Raw genomic sequence first — 25,092 nt, 5'->3', positions numbered from 1 at the left:
TATAATTACCTGCCTTAAGAGTGGATTAAACTGAACTATTGCTCTAAGCAACCTTATTGTTGGGACTCTATTTTTTTGAGTTTAATTTTGAGTGCTGTTGAAGAGTCCGGTCCTGCAGGGTGACTCCATGCCGGGTCACACGCTAGAACATTGTTTGTTGTAGTCACCAGGATTTTTCCAGAGCCCTGTTCTGGGCTATAGTGGTGGCCACAATATAGTGTCTATTTTCAGAAAGCTTTTGCCAGAGTTCCTCATGAGAGGCTCCTGAGAAAATTAAAGAGACATGGAATAGATGGCAAAGTTCAGTTATGGATTAGGAATTGGTTATTGGATAGAAAACAGAAGGTAGGGTTAAATGGCCATTTTTCTCAAAGGAGGAGAGTAAACAGTGGAGTGCCACAGGTATCAGTACTGGGACCAGTGCTATTTAACTCATAAATGATCTAGAAATTGAAAAGACGATGGTATTTTTTTAATGTGAGATCCTAGGTAGATTATATTGCAGTGAGTGAGAAAAACAGGGTTTAAAGAAGATTTTAAAGGGTTTTTAAAGCCAAGTGGGTTTTTTCCTATTTTGAGAAGTTTGGTATGTGTATTTATTTTTGTATTGGTGCAATTTTGGTATTCGGTTGCTGATCTCCTGCCCAGGTTTGCTGTCCTCATGCAGAGATCAGCATTAACTGCTTGAACAGTTGGGATGGTGACTTGGATCTGTGGGCAGGTAGTTTGGTTTCTGTGCCTTGTGGTTTGAAGTTGAGGTTTGATAGATAGATTCTGGTATTTATCCAAGGATGGAAACATTTCTTTCTGGCTGATGTGAAGAATTGTTTTATCTGTGAGAATCTTCTGGGAAGTGTTGTGAAAAATTCTCTGAGTGACAAATCTGTGGTGCTGATTTAGGGAGAAGATTTTATGAGAGGTCCTGTGTGAGATTCCTGTGGTGAAGCGAGGTTGTGAACTGCTTTTGAAACCTGATGTCTGGAGATATTTTCAGTCTCTGTGTAATAAGTCTGTGGTGCTGATTTCTGGAGAAGTGAATGAGATGTCCCGTGACAGATTTCTGTGGAATGTTGTGAGAGGTTGTAAAACTGCTTTGGGAATAATTTCTGTAAAGATTTTGGAGATTTGGGGAAAAGATTGATATGCATGAAATGTTTAGAGCAATGGTTTCAAACTCGCGGTCCGCCAGATACTATTTTGAGGCCCTCAGTATGTTTATCATAATCACCAAAGTAGAATAAAATAGTTTCTTGATCTTTAGCTATAAATTACAATATTATTATTAAGACTTAGCTAAAAGGAAAGATTTATAAACTATAAAGAGTTTTACCTCATGCAAAATTGTCATTTCTTTAATAAGACATTAACTATTTTTTCTGAGGCCCTTCAAGGACCTACAAATCCAAAATGTGGCCCTGCAAAGGGTTGGAGTTGGAGACGACTGGTTTAGAGGAAGGATGAGTTTTGTGATTATACAGAGGAAATTGGGGGAGGGAAATAGTATAGGGAACATCAATTATTAGTTTTTTCCTAGCTTAGAAAGTATTTTAGGCAACTGTGAGGTTATTAGATTTAGGATAGGGTTTTTTCTTATTGATTTGTTTTTAGTTAGAGTAGTAGGTTGGTTTCAGGACGAGAGAGTCTGCTAGCAAGAGAACGCCAACATGGGACCCCTACACAGAAAGGACAGAAAGCCGCAAATACCCTAATCTGGGGAAAAAGAAGAACTGTACAGAGGGGAAGTAGAATTTCATTGTTTATTAAATTTTATTTCTATTTAAAATTTTGAATCCTTAGTGCTTCTTTATATCTATTTTTGGTTATGGTTTAATTAACATTTTTATTTACAGGTTAATTACATTTTATTATTATATATTTTTTTGTGTGTAATTCACTCCTTCTCCTGGGGAAAGGTATCAATTTAACCCTCGGTGTTCACGTCTACAAACAAACTTTTTTCAAGAGAGTTACCTTTTACCTCAGTCAGAAAAGGAAGGGGTTACGTTAGTGAGTTCAGGATGAGGTCACTTAAGGTGTTGTTCCAGATCCCTGCTTGAAAGGAGAGTGTCCTGTTAAGGAATCTTTTGAATTTGCATCCTTTGGGCGAAGGAAATGTGAACATTAGTGTTCTGCGTGAAAAGCGGAGTTTGTCCGTTAGGGTGAGGTGTTTCAAGAAGTAGGTGGGTGCGGTGCCGAAGAGAGGCAACCGAATTTGAAGATAATTCTGGCCTCAATAGGTAGCCAGTGAAGTTTCTTGTAGTATGGGGTGATGTGATGTCGGATTTTTTCAAGTCAAATATTAGTCGAATGGCTGTGTTCTGGATAAGTTTCAGTTTCTTGATGGTATTTTTTTAATGTGAGATCCTAGGTAGATTATATTGCAGTAGTCCAGTGAGTTTAGAACCAGGGACTGGACCAGCAGTGAAATTGAAGTATGGTTTTAGGGTGCGTAGTTTCCATAGTAAGCGGAAGCATTTTTTAATTAGGATGCTGGTATGAGCTTCTAGTATCAGTTGCTGATCTAGGGTGACTTCTAGGATTTTGATGGTAGGGTTAATTGGTAGGTTTCTTCTATTTAGGTTGATAGTAGATTCGGTTGGTTGGTTTGTTGGGGAGGCCATCAATATTGACCCTGTAGGTCTCATAGACAGAAATGAGAGTACTACATAGTAATCAGAAAATGACTGTTACTTTCTAATAAGGACTCTAAGTTTACAGTGTAAACATACTGAAACATGCGTTGTAGCTTCTTGGTCCTTCTGAGAATGGATTGGACTCCCATGTTAGTACTACTACTATTTATTATTTCTATAACACCATAAGATGTATGCAGCACTGTACATTAAACAAGCAAGAGACAGTCCATGCTCGAAGAGCTTACAACCTAATTATGACAGACACACTGGACAAAAATGGTGAATAACTACAAGGGTTTTTCAAAACGTTTCTGCACTTTCATGTTTTTGTGCTCAACCACAAACATTAGTAGGACGCTGGGAGAAATGTATCCTAAAACAGGGTGAATATGTGGAAAAGTAATGTAATTTGCTTTTGAAACATTTAATAAATAGGGTGAAAACTTTTTGAAGACCCCTCATTTGCGTAGTTCACGTAGGGAAATACAAACGGATGAAGAGGTAGAGAGGGTCGGGGATGACAGACAAATGTGGTGCTTTATAAAGTGGTGGGGTTAGGACTTAAGCGCAGCTTCAAAAAAGTGGGCTTTCAGCCTGGACTTGAATCCCGCCAGAGACGGAGCCCATTCTAGTTCAGGAGCTGGATCTTGTCAAATCTAGTTTCTACCTGGACTCGGTATTTTGGGAAGATTTTCGGCACAGTTGGATTTTATTCTAATTTTATCTTTTGCATTGGTTGGATGCAGTGGCGTACCGAGGGCAAGGAGGGGGGAAGGTTGGCCCACCCCAGGTGCATGGAGTTCGGGGCTATGTGGTCCACTGGCCCCTTCCCCTTTGACATCAACTTCCTGTTCCGGGCCAGGGGACCAGCAGAGCTGGCAGCTGCACAAAGATGGACCGCAGACCAGTGATCACTTCAGCACCCCAAGCTGCCTGGGGGCGGGGGGGGGCTCTACTCCAGGTTTCTGCCCTGCCAGGCACGCCACTGTTTGGATGTGTGTGTTGTGGTGAGTGTGGGACAACTTTACTATCATAAATGGATTTCTAATTATTTTTAAGTGTTGCTAATTTGTATTAATGTCAGCCTGTAATCTCATGGTGAAGATCATTACCCAGATTGCTTGAGCTAACTACGTCAGAGCCAGTATCAGTGTGGAAGTCCAAACCAGCAGATACTGAAATGCGCAGAGGTCACCGGAAAAGTCATTTGACAGATCAAGTTGTGTCCAAATAACCACGGCAACTTGGCTTATCTGAATTCCATGTGTCCTATATTTAATAGAACAGATCTGGCTACAGTTGCTGGATAACTTACCCCCCTCCCCCACCTTTATCAAGCTGCGCTGCTGAGAAGCGCAAGTTAAATGCCAAGCTGCCCGTTCTATTCCTATGGGTGGCTCGGCGTTTATCTCACGTTGCTCTGCATAAAAGCGTGCATGTGGGGGGGGGAGGGGTTAATGCATTATCGCACCAAGAAAATTCAAAAGTTGAGCTGCCAAATATACTGGTCTAAAGTTTTAGGTGTAAGTTCAGACTTTTCTTTAACCAGACTTAATAATACTCGTATTAATTGGTTAATTAGTCAACGGTTCTATAGTGTTAAAGTTTATTCTGTCTTCTTTCCCTTCCCTGATTGTGAACAAATATTAAGGTTCTGTATGAAGTCTGAACTGAAGGGAAATGACAATCAGAGGAGGGGCCAAAAGTATAAGCCACACCCCCAGGTATCCTCTTGACTTCCCTTCAGGAGTCATCTGGGTACCTTTTTGTCACTTATTCATTTTTAAAACGTCCAAATTGTATTCTGGACATTTTCTAAAAAGTTTGATTATTTTTTATTTATTTATTTTAAAAATGTATATACCGTTTAAGACTAAACGGTTTACATACACAATGTTAAAATGACGACAAAATAAAAGCAAATACATCATAAAATAATCATATAATAAAAAGGAAATACATACAATCCTCAGGGAAATATCATAAAGTGGAAAGAAGAGCTCGTAGATAATTCATCAATTTTAGCTGAAATGACTAAATAAAAGGCATCAACGAAGAGCTGCGTCTTTAGTAATTTCCTGAACCTACCCTTTTCACAGCAATTTCGTATCTGACCCACTAAGGAGTTCCATAAATTAACAGAAAGACCTTTGACCTGTCTCAGCAAGTCTTGGTTTCACGGACGTCTTCAGTCAAGCTAAACTCTCTGAACGCAGAGATCTTTTTGGTGTGTAGCTGAGGATATTACTTTTAAGTAATTCTGGGATGTTTCCATACAAAAATTGATGGCAAATCATTGCTGCTTTATATTGGACTCTGAAGGCGACCGGAAGCCAATGGAGTTTTTGGAGATATGGTGAAATATGGTCATATTTAGACACTCCCATTATGGCAGAAAAACATCCCAAGTCATAACCCCCTCCCTACTCCCAACAATATCATGCCCTTAATACTCCCCCTTGAAATTTAGATGAACTGCAGACAAACAGTATAGAAATAGAATTTGGATGGTTTAGCGAGAAAAACATCCCTCTGCCACATTTAGCCACTTTTTGGACATTTTTGCTCTTTTGAAGCCCTAACCTCGTTTCTCAATACACAACCATGTGCCAAGAATTAAGGCGGTTGTGTGATTTTCGTTTCTACTCCCCTCTTGGCATCAGTTCCCCCTCCTCCAATTGTCCTTTCCCTTCAGTGCAGACTTTATACAGAGTCTGGATATTCATTCTCAGTCAGGGAAATGAAAGAAGACAGAATACAATACACTTTGCAAAAATAATTGAGGTCTGACAGAATCGAAAGTGGCAGAAGGTCTTACCTTCATTAGAATCATCGCCCAGTTCTCCCAGAGTGAAACAGGTCAGTGCAAGAAGCAAGAAGATCTTCATTCTCAAGGGAGATGAAAGCACGCCTTCTCAACGGTTAACCCTGTCATTAAATTAATTAGGAAAAAAATATATAAATGCATTTTTGATTTGAGAAATAATTTGGCTAGTGGTCCACTTAGTAATGCAATGATGTGAAATATATACCTTTTTTTAGTTCAAAATTTTTTTTTATTGAGTTTAGTAGAGTACCTGAGAGGAATGGGGGGGGGGGGGGGGGGGGCGCTAGAGTGCCTGAGAGGAATGGCAGCCTGATCGAGTTGCTCTCCCCACAGTGTTATTAGTTTCAAAATAAGGACTGAACATCGATTAAGAAATTCTTCTGGAACCTATTAATTCTACTATCAACCTTCTTTACTACTGGAATATCTACAAATAAAGAAGTGATGGCCACCAATAAAACTGGAAAAAGGCACAAACCGGAGCCCCGATCTCCCTTCAAGACACCTCTGCCATTGTCAGAAAATGGCAGCATGTCTGAGGTTCTTGCTGAACTTAAAACTTTAAGAAATCTTATGACAGAATCCAAAGAAGAAATAATGACTGACACAAGAAAGATTAAAAAAGAACTTTCCAACCTGACATCGGAGATGGCCCAATTTAAGATTAAAAGATAGCAATTTTAGAGCAAGAACTTGATGATGCCAGTGACCGTGCCCGTAGGAATAACTTGCGAATCCTTGGGATACCTGAAGGAAAGGAGGGCACAGACGTTGTTAAATTTGTGGAGCTGCTAATACCAAAGGTGCTTGATATGACTTTGGAAAGGGAATTTGAAGTGGAACATGCTCACCGCACACCAGCAACACGGTCAGCTAACAGCAGATATCCCAGACCGCAATTGCTGCAAATAATGCAGAAGGCTAGCTCACTGGCTCCAATTCAGTCTGAAGGCAATACCCTGCTTTTTGTGCCGGACCTGAGCAAGAGATCTGCTGAGACACGAAAGAAACTACTTGCTTACCGCCCTCAATTGAAGAACATTGGAGCCCGATTTGGCATCTTTTATCCAGCCCGTATGAGAGTCACGTTCCAGAATTCTACAAAGGACTACACTAACCCCAAAGATTTAGCCGATTTCCTTGAAAAGCAAAACCCGACCCCAATAGACAAGGCTTGACACGTGGCAGGCCAGTGAATGCTGCTGTTTTGCTACGCCATATTGGAGTGCCTTTCATCTACGAATGCTCTCAATTACAGCCCTTAATTGGTGCTGCTTCTGTCCTCTTCCGATGTTTTGAATGTCTGACCTCCCTATGTGACTTGCTGTTTTCTTTGACTCTGCTGAGCTGTTGATTGCTGATTATTTCTCCACTCCTGCTCTCTATAATTTGTCACGGCTGTTTGCAATATGGCACCGTTCCTTGCTGGGACCCTGGACTGCTCTTTCCTCCTCGGTTTTGTTAGTGAACTGCAGTAATTTTTCTCCTCCCACAATTGTTATATCTTGCGTGAATTACTATACAGTCAATCTATTGAACATCAGGCAGCTCTGTTCAGAACTGTTTTCTCTGGATTGCCTATAAACGAGATGTCACACTGTTTTCTGCACCTCTTACAATAACTTTCACTGCTTCATTCACTGTTCCGATCACACAGTGAAATATATACCTTAACCATTACATTATATAGAAACATGATGGCATATAAAGGACAAATGGCCCATCCAGTCTGCCCATCCAAAGTAACCATTCCTCTCTCTAAGAAATCCCATGTGCCTATCCCAGGCTTTCTTTAATACAGACACAGTCTCTGTCTCCACCAGCTCTTCTGAGAGACTATTCCATGCATCTAGCACCCTTTCTGTAAAAAAGTATTTCCTCAGATTACTCCGGAGCCTATCACCTCTTAACTTAATCCTATGCCCTCTCATTGCAGAGTTTCCTTTCAAATGAGACACTTGACTCATGCGCATTTATATTATGTAGGTATTTAAACGTCTCTATCGTATCTCCCCACTCCCTCCTTACCTCCAAAGTATACAGTTTGAGATCTTTAAGTCTGTCCTATACGCCTTATCACGAAGACCACACGCCATTTTCGTAGCCTTCCTCTGGACCGACTCCATCCTTTTTATATCTCTTTGAAGGTGCGGCCTCCAGAATTGTACACAATATTCTAAATGAGGTCTCACCAAAGACAATACCTCCTTTTTCCTACTGACCATACCTCTCCCTATGCACCCTAGCATTGGAGCAGTTACCACTGCTGCCGGCGCTAAAACCCACGCCATGTGTTCGTAAAAGAGGGGAGTTTAAGCCTTGAGGAATGTTTACTTTTTCTTTAAAGATGTCCTGTAATATTTCCTCTTTCCACTGCCCTGCATTAAAGTTTTCGGGTCTAAGGAGGAAAAATAAATGTTTTCCCCTTTGTTTATAACTCCCTTCCCCCCCTTTTTACTAAGCCATGGTTGAGGTTTCTACTGCGGCCGGAGTGCTATATGGTCTGATACTCATAGGAGCATTTAGCGCTCCGGGCCGCGGTAGAAACTTTTACCGTGGCTTAGTAAAAGGGAGGGAAAATTTCCTCTAAAGGTCGTTACCATTCTGTATTGCTTTAAGAAGTTAAATACTTTGCTAAAATATAAATAAATAATTTTAAAAAACAATGATGCTAAAAGTCAAGTTTCAACCCCAAAAAGATATACCATGTAATAAATAAGTGCGTTCTGAGAACATAAAGATTTGGCCTTTATCTGCTGTCATAGTAACATAGTAGAGGACGGCAGATAAAGACCCAAATGGTCCATCCAGTCTGCCCAACCTGATTTCTTCTTAGCTATTTCTGGGCAAGTTGGGTTCCAAGCTAACTGAAGTCTCCGTCAAAGCTCATTCCAGCCCATCCTCAACCAAAAGGCCATATACAGACATAGACCATGCAAGTCTGTCATGTTTCTCTGCTTCTCTCAGTGAGGTGCATCCACTTCAAACTGACATGGGAAACTTGAACAAGATTTCCCATGTCATTTTAAACCCCAAATGACTGGAAAAACCCACAAAAGTTTGGGGGGGTTTCTGTGCTGTGAAGCAAACGTTATGGCTCCCTTATGCAGAGATCACAGTCTACTTTAGCTGTGATTATTTCCCTCAGAAGCGATAAGAGAAGAGCTCACTCCCATTTGAAAAAAAATGCTGCCTCCAGCTTTTCATTGCTTCCTACATGAATTTGCAGTCAGAAAACCACTCCTGTGCTTGGACAAATGGAAGAAGCAGTGAGGACGGTCGAAACGGATTAGAGGGAGCAAGCAAGAGGTCAATTTATAGCAGGGGTCCTGTTAAGGAGGACAACGAGAAACCTACTTAGGCTCTGCTTTATAAAGGCCCTTAGGAGCTACTGCAAATGGCAGGAATTCAGTATTTATTTATTCAGTTTTCTATACTGTTCTCCCAGGGGAGCTTAGAACGGTTCACATGAATTTAATCAGATACTCAAGCATTTTCCGTCTGTCCCGGTGGACTCACAATCTATATAATGTACTTTGAGGCAATAGGGAGATTAAGTGAGTTGCCCAGGGTCACAAGAAGCAGCGTGGGTAGGAACCCACAACCTGAGAATGCTGTGGCTGTAGCTTTAACCACTGTGCCACACTCTCCCCTTGCTTTGCTTTAGAGCCTGTTCACGTACACATGTATATTAACATATTTCATTATCTCTATACAGACTTCCAAACTCCAACCAAACCCCATGCTGCATATTTTGGGCATCTTAAAACTGGCATTTTGACGTCATTATTGTATGGACATCCAAATCCTAATTTTACAAAGGCAGACAAGGGGGCATAGTCTGAGCATGTTTGGGGTAGAAGGACCTAAAAAAAAAGGGCATCCAGCTGGCATTACAGAAGGGGAAGAGGTGCCCATATCTAAAAAGAAGGACGTCTGTATTTAGACCTGGTCCAGCTAAGTCCAGAGTCCACAAAAGGGTTCTGATTGAGCAGATGTCCACTGGAGGGATGAAGGCATGACACCTCCTTAATTACCCAGTGGTTACTGTGCTCTTCCCCTCCCCTCAAATTGTGAACATATAAATAGCCTTACTGGTTCAGACCAACGGTCCATCAAGTCCAGTAGCCTGTTCTTACAGTGGCTAATTCAGGTCCCTAATATCTGGCCCAAACCCAAGGAGGAGCAACATTCCATGCTATCGATCCAAGGCAAGCAGTGGCTTCCCCCATGTCTTTCTCAATAACAGACTGTGAACTTTTCCTCCAGGAACTTGTCCAAATCTTTTTTTTTTAAAAACCAGCTACATTAACTGCTCTTACCACAACCTCTGGCAATGCGTTCCAGAGCTTAACTATTCTCTGTATGGAAAAAAATTAATTCCTCCTATTGGTTTTAAAAGTATTTCCCTGTAACTTCATCTAGTGCCCCCTAGTTTTTTATACAAGGGGCTATTGAAAAGGTCACCTTCGATGAGATTGCCCCAGCTTGGTTGGTTGGGCTAACTTTTCAGCGGCCCCTCATGAACCACTTTGACATCCTATAATGGAAAAAATGTCCGGCAAATTCATACACCTGCTTGAGAGGTCAATATGCATAAAGTACTTAGGTAGACCTTTATTTCATAAAATGTGCTTTTTCTTCTATTGCGGTTCCAGCCTCTCTCTGCCCAGACTCCTCTAAACATGCTCCTGTCAAGGAAATATTCAAATTCATTTCTCTTCCTCTGAAATCATTATTACATTAGTAGAACTAGACATATAATTAAAATTAGCCCAGCTTGTTCCATTTTTTTTTTTCAGAAGCTCTTCTGTATATCTTCAGAGCTTAGCAGGGCATGTTTTAGTTATAGGGGAAACTCCCATAAGCAGGGCCTGCAGCAAAACAGCAGTATTTTATTTTATTTCATATTTATCTTTCCTCCAACAGAAGGGAAGAAGTGGCTCACCTACTGAAGAGGGCTTTAAACTAGACTCGTTGGGGACTCGGTGATCAAAGTCCCTGGGTGAGTCTAAGAAGCCCTCGGGCAAGTGAATCATTAAATACCTCTACACCAGTGATTCCCAACCCTGTCCTGGAGGAACACCAGGCCAATCGGGTTTTCAGGCTAGCCCTAATGAATATGCATGAGAGAGATTTGCATATGATGGAAGTGATAGGCATGCAAATTTGCTTCATGCATATTCATTAGGGCTAGCCTGAAAACCCAATTGGCCTGGTGTTCCTCCAGGACAGGGTTGGGAACCACTGCTCTACACACACCGTTTTCAGTTTCTTCAACATGCCCAACCACAATGTTTTGTCTTATTTAATCTCAAGCAAATGTGAGATAACTTTAGAGCCGTGGTCTCAAACTCGCGGCCCGCCAGGTCCTATTTTGAAGCCCTCTGTATGTTTATCGTAAACACAAAAGTAAAATAAAACAGTTTCTTGATCATATCTCTCTTTAGCTATAAATGACAATATTATTATTAAGACTTAGCCAAAAGGAAAGATTTAGAAACTAGAAAGAGTCTTTACCTCATGCAAAATTGTCATTTCTTTAATAAGACGTTAACTATTTTTTTTCTGAGGCCCTTCAAGTACCGAGAAATCCAAAATGTGGCCCTGCAAAGTGTTTGAGTTTGAGACCACTGCTTTATAGCCGATCCTGTTATTACCCGATGCAAGTTTTTAGAAAATCGGAGAAGCTGCAGAAGCCGTCCGGCACCAGAGATTTACTAGGATTAGCGGAAAATTCACTGTTTGGCACAGAATTTCATTTACTTTTCATCTCGTTGGTTTCTTTTGTAATATTGATAAGTGATATTAATTTATTAATGGATGCTACAGACAAATAAATAACTCTGTCATCTATTCTGCTAATCATCTGCTCCAAGCAGCAAAAAACAAAACACAAAAACACCCCCAAAAAACATTTATCATATGAAAAAAAACTATGGTAACAACTTTCCCCTTAAAATCTGAATAATCTCATGGTGAGACCTCAAAGACCAAAGCAATAACAAGTCTGTGTCACACATTTTGTGCTCTTAGATCAGAGTTTTCAAACACCAGTAAAATGGGGATCTGTCTTACCTTTAATGAAGGTCCTCTGGTAACTGCGGCTGGATGGATTCAGAGGATGGGTCCAGTGATGCTGTCTCTTAAGTTGAACGCTGACCTTTGGGGGCTGGCTGCAAAGTATTCAGCCAACTGATTGCTCACAGCTGCTCAAAACTCCAGTTTCTTATTGTGCAAGATGTACATCTCAGATTGTAACTCTTCAAGGGGAGGATGGACTTGAGATGGAGCTATTAGAGAACCCAGTAAGGCTATTCCTCAGAATGACTGATCTCTACCCAATTTGCTCTCTAGAATCTAATTGCCAACGTAACAACTGATCCCAATCTTATTGGAAGCTGAATGATTCCTTGTAGAAAATTGTGAGATATAAGAAACTACATGGTATGGTATGGTATGGATAAACAAACCTTTCCCTAGACGTTCTTGACAGAACTTAGATGCTTGGAGCTGTTTTTAAAAAGTATCTAAGTGCCAAAAAGGTACCCAAACTGAGCAGATGACCACTGGAGGGATTAAGGAACGACCCCCCCGCACTCCTCCAGTGGCTACTAACCCTTCCCACCCCCCAAAGATCAGAATGAAACAGTATATACCTGTCTCTAGAACAGCAGCACCTGGTAGAGCACACAGGTGTCTTAAGTAGCCTGGTGATTGGGCTAGGGAACCATAAAGAGAAGGAGCCAGGTCCATAAGCCTACGAAAACTCTACTGTATTGCCATAAAGGTGCCACCTGGAGCTATAAGGCTATTAGTGTGGTAAGCAGGAGGGTATAGTGGGTTTTGGAGGGCTCACCATACATTAGAAGGAGGTTATGGTGACACCCTTTATGTGAAGTTCACAGCAGTGCCCTCTAAGGTGCCCCACTGCTCTGCCATTGCAATGCTGGCCTCTCCCGCATCCAAATGGCTTGGGTTTCGATGCTTTGAACTTGGACATTTTTATGATTGAAAATGCCCAAAAAATGTCAGAAATCCTGAGGTTGGACATTCTGGCCAACCCGCCTAAGTAGGTGATTATCGAAAAAAGAAAAAAAGATGGACGTTGTAAGTGCATGGAGCTTAACAAACAGTATGAACAAATGGGGGGTGGTTTATAGTTTACTGTGGGTTTAATCGAAAGAAAAAGAATATTTACATTGTATATTTTTGATTAAATGTTAAAGGAAAGGGGGGGATAAAGATTAAAAATGAATAAAGAATTTTTTAAAAAAAAACCCAAAACAGTATGAGCAGTCTCAATTTTTATTTTTTTAATTTTTTGAAACATGCACTAAGGCCTGGCTAGCTGAAGCACCGGTGAGCAAGCAGAGAAAGGGTTAATCCCAAGGGAGATGAAAGGACTGCTCACCCTCCCTCCCCATCAGCTATCTCCCAAGTCACTAAGAGGGTCTTTTACTAAAGATTAACATGTGCTATCTGCCACAGGAACAATTTTATTCCTATGGATCCTATAGTAGATAACCCCCTCGAGCAGTTCCCTATTCTCCCGCTCCCGGATTTATCTAACCCTGACCCAGGAACCAGAACAGACCTTAGCTGGAAACAATTTAAAACAATCGACTGGCACACCTTTAATACCCATTACAACAAATACTCACACACCTTCTGCAAATTGGACACATGCCCTCCGAACATTATGAAAGCTGCCCCGCTCCACTTTAAAGCTACCATGATGACATGGGTCACCTCCCTTCTATCCACAGGAAACTTCCCGTCTGAGCAAGGTCATATCATGATCACCCCAATCATAAAAAATGCGAAAGAACCACCGGATTCCCCATCCAACTACAGACCGATCGCAAGCATTCCCTTATTCACCAAAATAGCAGAAGGGTTGGTAAAGGCGGAACTTGCAGCATATCTTGAAAAATTCAACATACTAAGTGACAGTCAATCAGGTTTCCGCGCAGATCACAGCACCGAAACCATCATAGCCTCCCTTCTTGACCACCTCCACACGCTCTTCAGCCAGGGCACAAGTGCCCTGATAATACAACTGGACCTCAGTAGTGCCTTTGACCTGGTAGATCACACCATTCTCCTAGAATGCCTGGCACACATCGGCATTTCTGATCAGGTCCTCAACTGGTTCCAGGGATTCCTAAGAAATAGATCATACAAGGTCTGCAAAAACAATGCCTTCTCATACAGCTGGGACAACACCTGTGGGGTTCCTCAGGGCTCCCCCCTGTCACCCACCCTGTTTAATATCTACCTAGCCTCCCTAGGTAACCTCCTACACAACCTCAACCTCAAATTCTTTATATATGCAGATGATATCACAATTGCCATCCCACTAACCAATTTCTCAAAAGAACTACTTAACCACATCACAAATATTCTTAACCAGATCGAACTTTGGATGCTCTCGTTCAGACTGAAACTCAATCCCGACAAAACAAAATTCTTCCTAGCCACCCCCAATGACAAAATCAAAAACAACTCTATTCAATTGAAAGGAATTACTTTCCCTATTGAACCCACCCTAAAAATTCTGGGAGTCACTCTGGACAAAAATTTATCCTTAGAAAACCACACTGAACACATGGTCAAGAAAAGCTTCTCCGTACTATGGAAATTACGCACAATAAAAAAATACTTTGACGACTCCGCTTTCCGTCTACTGGTTCAATCTTCCATCCTCAGCACTCTTGACTACTGCAACATCATTTACCTAAACGCCACGAAGAAAACCACCAGGAGATTAAAATTAATCCAAAACACCGCCGTCCGTCTCATCTTCGGCCTAAAGAAATGGGAACATGTCACCCCCTTCTACCACCAACTACACTGGCTGCCATTCGATTCAAGAGTCCTTTTCAAGTTTGCATGCTTCTGCTACAAATCGGTTAATGGTGCTACTCCAAGCTACATCAACCCCCACTTTAACCTCTATCACATAAACAAGAAATCCCGTAGAACCCAACTATTCGCCTTCCCCTCGCTAAAACTCTGCCACTATAAAAGATTCATAGACAAAACCTTCGCCTACCAAGCAGCCAAGCTCAACACATGGCTGGCCCAAATGATCCTCGAAGCCCCCTCCTACTTCGACTTCAGAAAATCTCTCAAAACTTACCTTTTCAGCAAACAAGACCTCTAACGGCCCTACCCGCTCACATTTTCCTCTCCCCCCCAGCATTCACCCCCCCTTTTTTCAGCTCCTCTCTTCCACGTCTTCAACAACCTCCCCCATCCTCGGTCAATTTCAGTTTTTACTTGTTACTGAACTGTTTTATTTTATTTGTTTGTAAATCTGCTAGATAACGTAGATCCTTTTGAATTGATGTAAACCGCCTAGAACTCGCTGGGTATGGCGGTATATAAAAAATAAAATTATTATTATTATTATTATTATAACAAGCGCTAATCTTAGAAAAACTCCTGTAAACATAATAAAAAGATCTGTGACGTATATATCTCAAAGCTAGGATTACCAGACGGCCAGACGGCTTTTCAAAATCCAGCAATTTGTCCGGGTTTTGAAAAGAAATCACGGCGGGAGGGGGATGCCTTTCTGCCTGACGAACAGGCAGTGGGGGGCAGGGTTGAGGGTGGAGCTGAGGGCGGAGCTGGGATGTAATGGGGCACGGATGGGTGAAACTGGGTGGGCCAGGGGGAGGATCTAGGGGGTCCAGATTTTACGTCAGTAACCCTACCCAAAGCTAGCATATTCACAAGGCTCCTACATAGAAAAACACAAGTACAAACAACCACAAACTTCAATAAATGTAGACACAAATTAAGTAGTGCAACACCAAAGAAAGAGACATAGAAGAAACAGCACTCTATACTTCGGAAAATAAAAAGAAAGCAGTGTAAATTTATTGTAAAACTGCATTTTCTATCCATGAAATTAAAAGTAAAATTCTTTTTGTCTACCTTTGTTGGCTGGCCATTTTATTCAAGCTTATCCCAGTTTCTGCTTTCCTCTGTCTTTTCATCATTTTCTTTCCAGAGTCTTCAGTCTGTCTGCCTTTTCTTCACTTCCTCTGCTACATCCATTTCTGACTTTAACCTTTTCCTTTCAGTTTTCAATCATTTCTTTTTCTGCAACCTGCTTCTACTTACAACTTTCCACCTCCCTTATCCTATTATTATCCAGGTTTTATTTTTTGCTTACTCTCCCCTCACCCCCTTCCAGCATCTTCTCTTTCTCTCTTCCCCCCTCTGTTTCATTCTTCTAACCAGTATCTCCTCTCTTGCCCCCTCCATCCAGCATATCCTCCCCCCTCTTTCATCCAACACCTCAATTCTCTCTCTTTCCACTTCCATCCAAGATCTCTCCCTTTTACCCTTTGTCTCTTCCAGCACTCAGCTGTCATCAGCCCTGCCTTTGGCTCCGTTCCCGCTACGAGGTGGTGCTGAAAAGTTCTCAATCCAGCCAACCAACTTCCTAAATACAGTGTTATTTTGCCACTGTAGTACAAATGAGATTCTCTATTTTGACGTTGTTTCAGGTTATAGATTGAACCATATCCATGTCATTCTCTTCTTGGTTAGGCTGAGAACTATTTAGCATCCCCTCGTAAACTGGAAGGTAATAATGAACACAGAAGCCGCGATGCCTCCACTCTTGCCTATGTTGCTATAGGCTCTGCCGGTCTTAATCCTGCCCCTCAAAAACAGGAAGTTACTTCAGAGGGGGGCGTCTGTCTTCATTATTGCCAGATGGTTTAGTGGGACTGGGATGGATGTCAATTAATATGCACCGCTGATTCCTCACTCTTCCTGACGGCCATCAAACCGCATGGATGACCACTATGGCAGCCGCTAAGAGGAATCGGCTGTCTGCTACACATGTCGAGCCTGCCCCTAACCCATAACTCCAGCCCCCACAGCCAGATCCCCAGGTAGGTTTAAATTTTGATATTTTTTAACTGGTTACTCAAGCAATCAAGCATAGACTCAAATATAATCCAAGACCCCTAATTATTGGCCCCAAAATCATGGTTTATACAGTATTTGAGTAACATAAGAATCGCCTTCCTGGGTCAGACCAATGGTCCATCAAGCCCAGTAGCCCGTTCTCATGGTGGCCAATCCAGGTCACTAGTACCTGGCCAAAACTGATTGCTTAAAAATGATAAAGGGGTATGTAGAGATTTTTTTATGCCAATGATAATAACTGAACCAGTGACTTTGAAAGCTAAGAGGGTAAAGGCTGAGGGTAAAACAGAAACACAAAGAGCGGGAAAACTGCCAGAAATCCAAGGGCAAGTGGACCAGGTAAATGCAGAAGTGGAAGAAAAACGACGGGACCTGCGGTGCTTATACACAAATGCAAGAAGCCTCACGGCCAAGATGGGTGAACTAGAAGTAGTCACCAAGGGGGAGGACCTGGATATAATTGGAATTGTAGAAACCTGGTGGACAGAGGAAAATCAATGGGATATAGCGCTGCCAGGGTACAAGCTCTATAGGAGGGACAGGACCCACAAAAAGGGGGGAGGCATATCACTATATATAAAGGAATCTATCCACTCGGTCGGAATGGATATGGCAACGAAGGCAGAGGGGCTGGAATCGCTGTGGGTCAAATTACCGGGAAACAAGGGTGCGAGCATTAAACTGGGGCTGTACTATCGACCACCTGGTACACCAAAGGGAGTCGGACACGACTTGGAAGCGGAATTGAGACAGGAGTGCAGGACTGGAAGTGTAACAGTGATGGGGGACTTCAACTACCCTAGGGAGACAGGATTTGTAGAAGCTGTGAAGGACTGCTTCATGGAGCAACTAGTCAAAGAACCGACGCGAGGGGGTGCTACTCTTGACCTCATCCTAAACGGATTAGGGGGGCCTGCAAGAGGGGTAGAAGTGGGAGGACCACTAGGCAACAGTGATCATAACACGATCAGATTCACATTAGAAAGAGGGACACCCATAGTTAGGAGGACCGCAACAACTGCGTTGAACTTCAAGAAAGGGAACTACGCTGCTATGAGGGAAATGGTGGGGAGGAAGCTCAGAAACATCTTGAGGATGGAGACTGTGGGAAGCGCCTGGACCCTATTTAGGGACACCCTGCAGGAAGCACAGAGAATGTACGTCCCCAATTTCAGGAAAGGCTGCAAGAACAAGCGATCAAAGGACCCGGTTTGGATGTCAATAGAAGTAAAGAGGGCGATAAAGGACAAAAAAGTATCTTTCCGGAGATGGAAAGAGGACCCAACAGAGGAAAATCGCCAGGCGCACAGGAAATGCCAAAAGGAATGCCACCGGGAGGTTAGAAAAGCAAAAGGGAAATACGAAGAGGGGCTGGCCAAGGAGGCGAAAAACTTCAAGGCATTCTTCAGTTACGTTAAAGGGAAGCGACCAGCGAGAGAGGAGGTAGGGCCGTTGGACGATGGGGACAGGAAGGGAGTGATTAAGGAGGATAAAGAGGTAGCTGAGAGGTTGAACACGTTCTTCTCGTCGGTTTTCACGAGCGAAGACACATCTAATATACCGGACTCAGAGGAGCTCATGAGTGGGGAACAGGCTGAAAAATTAGAGCACATAGAGGTAAGTAGGGAGGATGTCCTCAAACAGATAGACAGGTTAAAATGCGGCAAATCACCGGGCCCGGACGGGATCCACCCAAGGGTGCTGAAAGAACTAAGACAGGAAATAGCGGGCACAATCCAACATGTTTGCAACCTATCCTTGAAAACTGGTGAGGTGCCAGAGGACTGGAAATTGGCAAATGTCACACCGATCTTCAAGAAGGGATCGAGGGGTGACCCCGGGAACTACAGGCCGGTGAGCCTGACTTCAATAATAGGGAAGATGGTGGAAGCTATGATCAAGGACGGCATTTGTGAGCACATCGAGAGGAATGGCCTACTGAGAACAAGCCAGCACGGATTCTGTAAGGGAAGGTCGTGCCTAACGAACCTTCTGTACTTCTTTGAGGGAATAAGCAACCGGATGGACAATGGGGAGCCCATAGACATCATTTACCTCGACTTTCAAAAGGCTTTCGACAAGGTGCCACATGAAAGGCTACTTAAGAAGCTGTGGAGCCACGGGGTGGGAGGGGATGTGCACAGATGGATCAAGCACTGGCTGTCGGGTAGACTGCAGAGGGTTGGAGTAAAGGGCCAATATTCTGACTGGCAGGGAGTCACGAGCGGTGTGCCACAAGGATCGGTGCTGGGGCCTTTACTCTTTAACATATTCATCAATGACCTGGAAAAGGAGGCAAAGTGTGAGGTTATAAAATTCGCAGACGATACCAAAATGTGCGGCAGAGTTAGGACCAGGAAGGAGTGTGAGGACCTACAAAGGGACCTGGACAAGCTGGAAGACTGGGCAAACAAATGGCAAATGCGCTTCAACGTAGACAAATGCAAGGTCATGCATATAGGGAAAAAGAACCCGTTGTTCAACTACAAATTGGGGGGGGTATTGTTGGGAGACAGCAGACTCGAGAGAGACTTGGGTGTGTTGGTGGATGCATCACTGAAGCCATCTGCACAGTGCGCAGCAGCCTCGAAAAAAGCCAACAGGATGCTGGGCATCATAAAGAAGGGCATAACAACCAGAACACGGGAAGTCTATCATGCCATTGTATCGAGCGATGGTACGTCCGCATCTGGAATACTGCGTCCAGTATTGGTCACCGCACCTCAAGAAGGACATGGCGGTACTTGAGAGAGTCCAAAGGAGAGCAACAAAAATGGTAAAAGGGCTGGAACACTGCTCGTACGCCGAGAGGCTGGATAGGCTGGGGCTCTTCTCTCTGGAGAAAAGGAGACTCAGGGGAGATATGATAGAGACCTTCAAGATCATGAGGGGCATAGAGAGGGTGGATAGGGACAGATTCTTCAGACTGAAGGGGACAGCAAATACGAGGGGGCATTCTGAGAAACTGAAGGGAGACAGGTTCAAAACAAATGCAAGGAAGTTCTTTTTCACCCAAAGGGTAGTGGACACTTGGAATACGCTACCGGAGGAAGTGATCAGGCAGAGTACGGTACAGGGATTCAAGCAGGGATTGGATGGATTCCTGAGGGATAGAGGGATCGTGGGGTACTGAGTAAACCAACCTGGTCGTGCATGTGAAAGACCGGAGGGCTAGGACTTCGATAGGAGGGCAGAACTTAAATGGGAAACCAAGGTGGCAGGGGAGCCCTTCTGATGATTCAGACAGGCCTTGACCTGTTTTTGGCCACCGCGGGAGCGGACTGCTGGGCAGGATGGACCTGTGGTCTGACCCAGCAGAGGCACTGCTTATGTTCTTATGTTCTTATGTTCTTAAGCAATTTGAGCTCATTGAGGCTTTTTCCTCTCAGATTTATTGAGTTTGCAACTTGTCATCTTGTGGAGAACACATTTTTGGCAGAGTTTTCCATGAATTAATAGTTGCTAATTGTGTTGATATCTTTCACATGTTTGTATTTCCTGTTTAAGGAATTTAGGTTTTGCAACTTTTATCATTTTTGAATATTTTTCAAACTGTTTTAACCAATTTATGAGATTATGAGTAACAATTACAGTGCAGTGAATTCAGCTCTCACTGACATCTTAATCCTTTTTTGATTTCAAATAAACATTATTATCATTTGGATTTCCTTATTTTATTGAAGTATACAAGCTGTTATTTGATTTGGAAGTATAAAAAATGGTCCCTAAAGATAAATGTATCATTCTTAATACAATCTGTTTTCATAACACAAATCTTTTCTTCTACACTTAATGGTCGTCTTTGCTGGTCTCTTCACTTTCTCTTCCTTGTTCATCTCCTGAAAACAAAAATAATGTTTAGTTAATTATTTGTAATGTAAATATTTTAATATACTTATCCATATACAATCCAACATAAAGTATCTTTATTGGAAGCTTCTATAGAAACATGATGGCAGATAAAGGCCAAATGGCCCATCCAGTCTGCCCATCCACAGTAACCATTAACTCTTCCTCTTTCTCTAAAGATCCCAGGTGCCTATCCCAGGCTTTCTTGAAATCAGACACAGTCTCTTTCTCCACCACCTCTTTTGGGAGACTGTTCCATGCATGCATCTACCACCCTTTCTGTAAAAATGTATTTCCTTAGATTACTCCTGAGCCTGTTACCTCTTAACTTCATTCTATGCCCTCTCATTCTAGAGCTTCCTTTCAAATGAAAGAGACTCGACTCATGTGCATTTATGCCAGGTAGGTATGTAAACATCTCTATCATATCTCCCGCCTCCAGATTTGTACACGATATTCTTAATGAGGTCTCACCAGAGTCTTATATAGGGGTATCAATACTTCCTTTTTCCTATTTGCCAAACCTCTCCCTATTCACCCTAGCATCCTTCTAGCTTTCACCGTCACCTTTTCAACCTGTTTGGAGAGTGGGGAGTGTGTGGCACAGTGGTTAAAGCTATAGCTTCAGCATCCTGAGGTTGTGGGTTCAGGAAATGACATCAGAGGGAGAGCCTAGGCCAGTGCAAGCAGCAGGTTGGAGCTACTCTTTGCTCTGGTGAAAAGCCAAAGATACAGGGGAAAATGAAGATGTGAGCGGAGTGGGGAGAGCAGAGAGGAGGAGAAGTGCCAACACCCTACCAAGATGGCACCCGGGGTGGTCCACCCCAATGCCACACCCTCACTATGCTACTGGTAGTAACAGATCTAAAGCAAGCTTGTTCCGTTGTATATGGCAATTTTATTTTCTTTATCATATTTTTCACTTTTGCAAAACGGAGGTGCATCTTAGAATTGAGGGTGTCCTAAAATCGAGTGTATGTTTCCCCTCGTAATCGAAGGGCAGGTGCGTCTTAGAATTTAATATTTTTCCGGCTGTAATTGACTACGTTTGACTTATTCTGGCTCTATGCTGCTTTTAAAAAAAAGTAAATAAATCATCTAATTAATTACTATTTCTTCGGCAGAAAATGTCTTTACCTGAGCAGATGACTCCAGCATCCTGGCTGTGGTCACATGGATAGTGTTCGGACATCACAGATCCACACTGAGAAATCTGAGTTTCATTTCCGCTGCAGAAAACAGTCTTCAACCAAACTGGACCAGAACCAGCTTTGAAATGAGCACCGTGCACTGCCTCCACGGCAGACCCACATCCCAGCTCTCTACACACCACTGTGGCATCCTCTATGCCCCAGCTATAGTCACAGACGGTGCCCCAGGTATTATTGTACTTAACCTCTACTCTCCCAGCACAGGAACTCTCTCCGTCTACCAGCTTCACACCGGAAACTCCTAAGAAAAAAAAGACAAGGCAAAAAAATCACAGATTCTCCTGTTCAGAAGTCACAAAATATGCTAAAAAAAACCAACAAAACTCTCAACAAAAATGTTCAGAATAGCTTCTCATCCAGAACCGTGGCCTAGCAGGGCTTCAAGGCTTCACTCTCCATATCATTTAAGTTTCCTTCTGGTAGCAGTGAGGCCTCACACGCTTCTTTACAGAAGAAAAACTAAGAACAGTTCCAATATAAGCACAAAACTGTAGGACTTCAAGTTTCCCAAACTTATTCCTTCATGGCATTTTTCTCAGCTGCACCAAGAGTACAATGCAACTGACCTTCAGTTACAGAGCTGCAGGAGGGAGAATCAGCAAATTCACCTTTTATCTAGCACTTGGCAAAATGATGCCCACATGACCTCTCCAAAAATGACTGGTGAATTCTCCCCAATGCCCTCTAATCTCCATCAAACAGAAAAAAATAACTGCCAAAACAAACTTTCAAAATAGTCTAATAGCCAGCTTCCAACCTGTTCAGGCTCAGTCTTTGTCCTTAACTTTTCCCCTTGGCAGCCACTTTGTGCACTGCCCAAGCACACAAGGGAAAAAAGAAAAAACAGTGGTACCTTGGATTACGAGCATAATCCGTTCCAGGAGCATGCTCGTAATCCAAAATGCTCATTTATCAAAGCGAGTTTCTCCATAGGAAATAATGTAAACTCGCTTTGATAGGTTCCCACCCTCCCCCCCCCCGAGGCCAGCAGCGCTGCTCCCCCCCCCCCCCCCACGAGAATCGGCATTGCTCCCCCCGAAGGCCCCCCCCGCGATCCGGCACCCCCCTCACTGCCATTGGGCATCCCCCCCGCCGCCATCGGGCACCCCCCCCCCACCATCGGGCACCCCCCCCCCCCCGCGGCAACCTGAGGTCCCCCCAACCCACCTGAACCCTCTTCTTACTTTGATGTAGCCTCCGCACCTGCACCAGCATGTCCTGTGCTGTGCTGTGCTGTGCCAGTGCCCGAAAATCTGCCTCCGGTGCTGGGCCTTGAGCATGTGCGCATGCTCAAGGCCTGAGAGTTCATGTTGGACGTTCTGGTTCAGCAGGAACTTTTCTAACTTTGTCTTGAATCCCTGGAGGGTGTCTGCTTCCTTTGCCTGTCTCCCCTCCTACTGGTTTCAAGTTGCCTGTGTGTTTGCTTGTCCCACCCAGCTGTGCCCGGGGGAGGGATAGAGCTCTGGTCTGCAGTGCTCTTTACCTGCTTAGTCAGCAACTTTAGCAGAGAAGTACTTAAAGGAGCCAAACCCTGTTTTCTCTGTGTCTGCCCAGATATGTTCCCTGGCAGTCTCCGAAAACCATCACTGCTCTCAGGCTCAAAATATGGGTTTAAATCTGAAGTATGAGTGTCAGTCAGCTCTGGTTAGCTTTACAAGTGTGTTCTTGATGTTTTTTACCTGGCCCAAGGCTGGTACTGGTGCCTGGCTTGTGACAACCTACATTTTCCCCTTATACACTATTAATTTTTTTGCACTTAAGGTATGGGCTGGTAGGATGCCAACCGGTGCCTAACTTAAGGTGCTGGGCCATAATGTATCAGTGTCCTGTACCTCTAGTAGCAACTATAGAAATAATTATCATTAGTAGTAGTTGCTGCTAATCTGAAAGGAAGTGCTCTGACCTGAAAGTATTGAATGAAAACACAAAACGGAAGGAACTTATTTTGAGGCTCTTGAACAGAGACGTGAAACTATGCTTTCAACAAGTCCAAGGAAATTCTCGCAGCCTGACTACTACTACGATAGCGTGCAGAGTCTCCGTGCACAAAGGAGAGACATGAAGAGAAACATTTATGACTCTGAGATCCAATATGAAACAAAAGGAACCCCTTTATTTCTGAACCACAATATATTTGGAGTAATAACCTCATCCCGACTTCTCAAATGCACACGTCTGCAAATTTTCAGCAACCACCTCTCTCTTTCCACCACTCTACAGGGCGGCATCAGAAATATGATCTTTCAATGAGATAAAGCTCTTTGAGGATGACGGTACAATCTGCAATAGAGTAGACACTCCTGATGGTGTGGAAAACATCAGGAAAGACCACTTGAAGCTTGAAGAATGGTCTGAAATTTGGCAGCTAAGATGTACAGAACACTTGCCTTCCAAGTAGGTCAATGGAACGATTGGTTGGGTAGCATTATTACGCACTCCTCTTCCTACCTAAGTTTCAGAAAACTTATAAAAACAAACTTGTTCAACCAATTTGTAACCAAGTCCTCTTAAACCCTACCTCTCCATATCCAACCGAATTGTTCCCAAGTTCTCTCATGCCTCACCTCTGTATCATGCTCTCCTGTATTTTGATGATCTTACATTGTACCTATATTCGCTGATTATCCAGCTCTTCTTTGTTGTAAACCGCCTCGAACTACCATGGCTTTGGCGGTATATAAGAATAAAATTATTATTATTATTATTACAGGGCCATACATTTAGGTTGCAAAAACCTGAGGAAATAGGGGTGAAGAAGTTTTGTGCACAAAAGAGGATTTTGACTTGCGTGTGATTGTATGTGATGATCTTAAGGTGGCCAAACAGGTAGAAAAGGCAATGGCAAAAAGTTAGGATGCTAGGTTGCATAAGGAGAGGTATGGCCGGTAGGAAAAAGGAGGTATTGATGCCCCTGTATAGAAAGGAACCATCAGCGCTAGTAACCAACTACAGACCTATAGCATCCATCCCATTTATTGTAAAAATCATGGAGGGATTGGTTCACACCCAACTGATGGAATATCTCAACCAGTTCTCTCTCCTCCATGAAACTCAATCCGGTTTTAGACCTTTATTCAGTAAGGAGATAGTAATCACGGCTATCTTAGACAATCTGCGCCTATTGTTTAGCAAGGGCCTCAATGCCCTGATCATGTAATTCTATATGAGCTCTGCTTTCGATCTGGTAGACCATGAAAAATTGCTTCAATGCCTGGGCATCAGGGATGAGGTGTTGAACTGGTTTCGTGGCTTCCTTACATCTCGCACCTATCAGGTACGTTTCAACTACGATCTCTCCGATACCTGGAGCAATTCTTCCGGTGTGCCACAAGGGTCACCGCTATCCCCATTGCTTTTCAATGTCTACATGTCCTCACTGGGCATGCAATTAACCCAACTAGGGATAAAACTATTCAGTTACGCAGATGACTTTACGCTCATCATCCCATTTGCTAACTCTATCTCGGAAACCATTCCCAAGACAACAGAAGCAATAAATGTGATGGAACAATGGATGACAGACTTCAAGCTCAAACTTAATTCAGAAAAAACGAAATTCTTTATAGCTTCCCCTCACCCGCTTGACACCAAAACCCCACTATGCATCAACGAT

At 43.0% G+C, this 25,092-nt stretch overlaps 2 protein-coding genes across 4 annotated transcripts in view; both read right to left on the bottom strand.

Moving 5' to 3' along the window:
- LOC117356816 (scavenger receptor cysteine-rich type 1 protein M130-like) overlaps window positions 1–11,566 on the bottom strand; it is a 91,900-nt gene extending 80,334 nt beyond the window's left edge. For 2 of the 3 annotated variants that reach the window (XM_033936543.1, XM_033936561.1), the window contains exons 1-2: window positions 11,542–11,566; window positions 5,455–5,564 (exon numbers count right to left, since the gene is read on the bottom strand). In XM_033936543.1, the coding sequence (XP_033792434.1) occupies window positions 5,455–5,524 (70 nt within the window). In that variant the 5' untranslated portion in view covers window positions 5,525–5,564; window positions 11,542–11,566. The remainder of the gene's footprint in view (window positions 1–5,454; window positions 5,565–11,541) is intronic. The other variant, XM_033936553.1, reaches the window with a different exon arrangement.
- Window positions 11,567–20,074: 8,508 nt separating this feature from the next.
- Window positions 20,075–25,092, bottom strand: part of LOC117366667 (scavenger receptor cysteine-rich type 1 protein M130-like) — a 34,278-nt gene continuing 29,260 nt past the window's right edge. Inside the window, exons 4-5 of the mRNA XM_033958321.1 lie at window positions 21,406–21,720; window positions 20,075–20,258 (exon numbers count right to left, since the gene is read on the bottom strand). Coding sequence (XP_033814212.1) covers window positions 20,209–20,258; window positions 21,406–21,720 — 365 coding nt within the window. The 3' untranslated portion in view covers window positions 20,075–20,208. The remainder of the gene's footprint in view (window positions 20,259–21,405; window positions 21,721–25,092) is intronic.

The sequence above is a fragment of the Geotrypetes seraphini genome, chromosome 1 (genome assembly GCF_902459505.1).
Source record: "Geotrypetes seraphini chromosome 1, aGeoSer1.1, whole genome shotgun sequence".
NCBI classification, from domain to species: Eukaryota; Metazoa; Chordata; class Amphibia; order Gymnophiona; family Dermophiidae; genus Geotrypetes; species Geotrypetes seraphini.
This window is presented reverse-complemented; position numbering and strand designations above follow the sequence as displayed.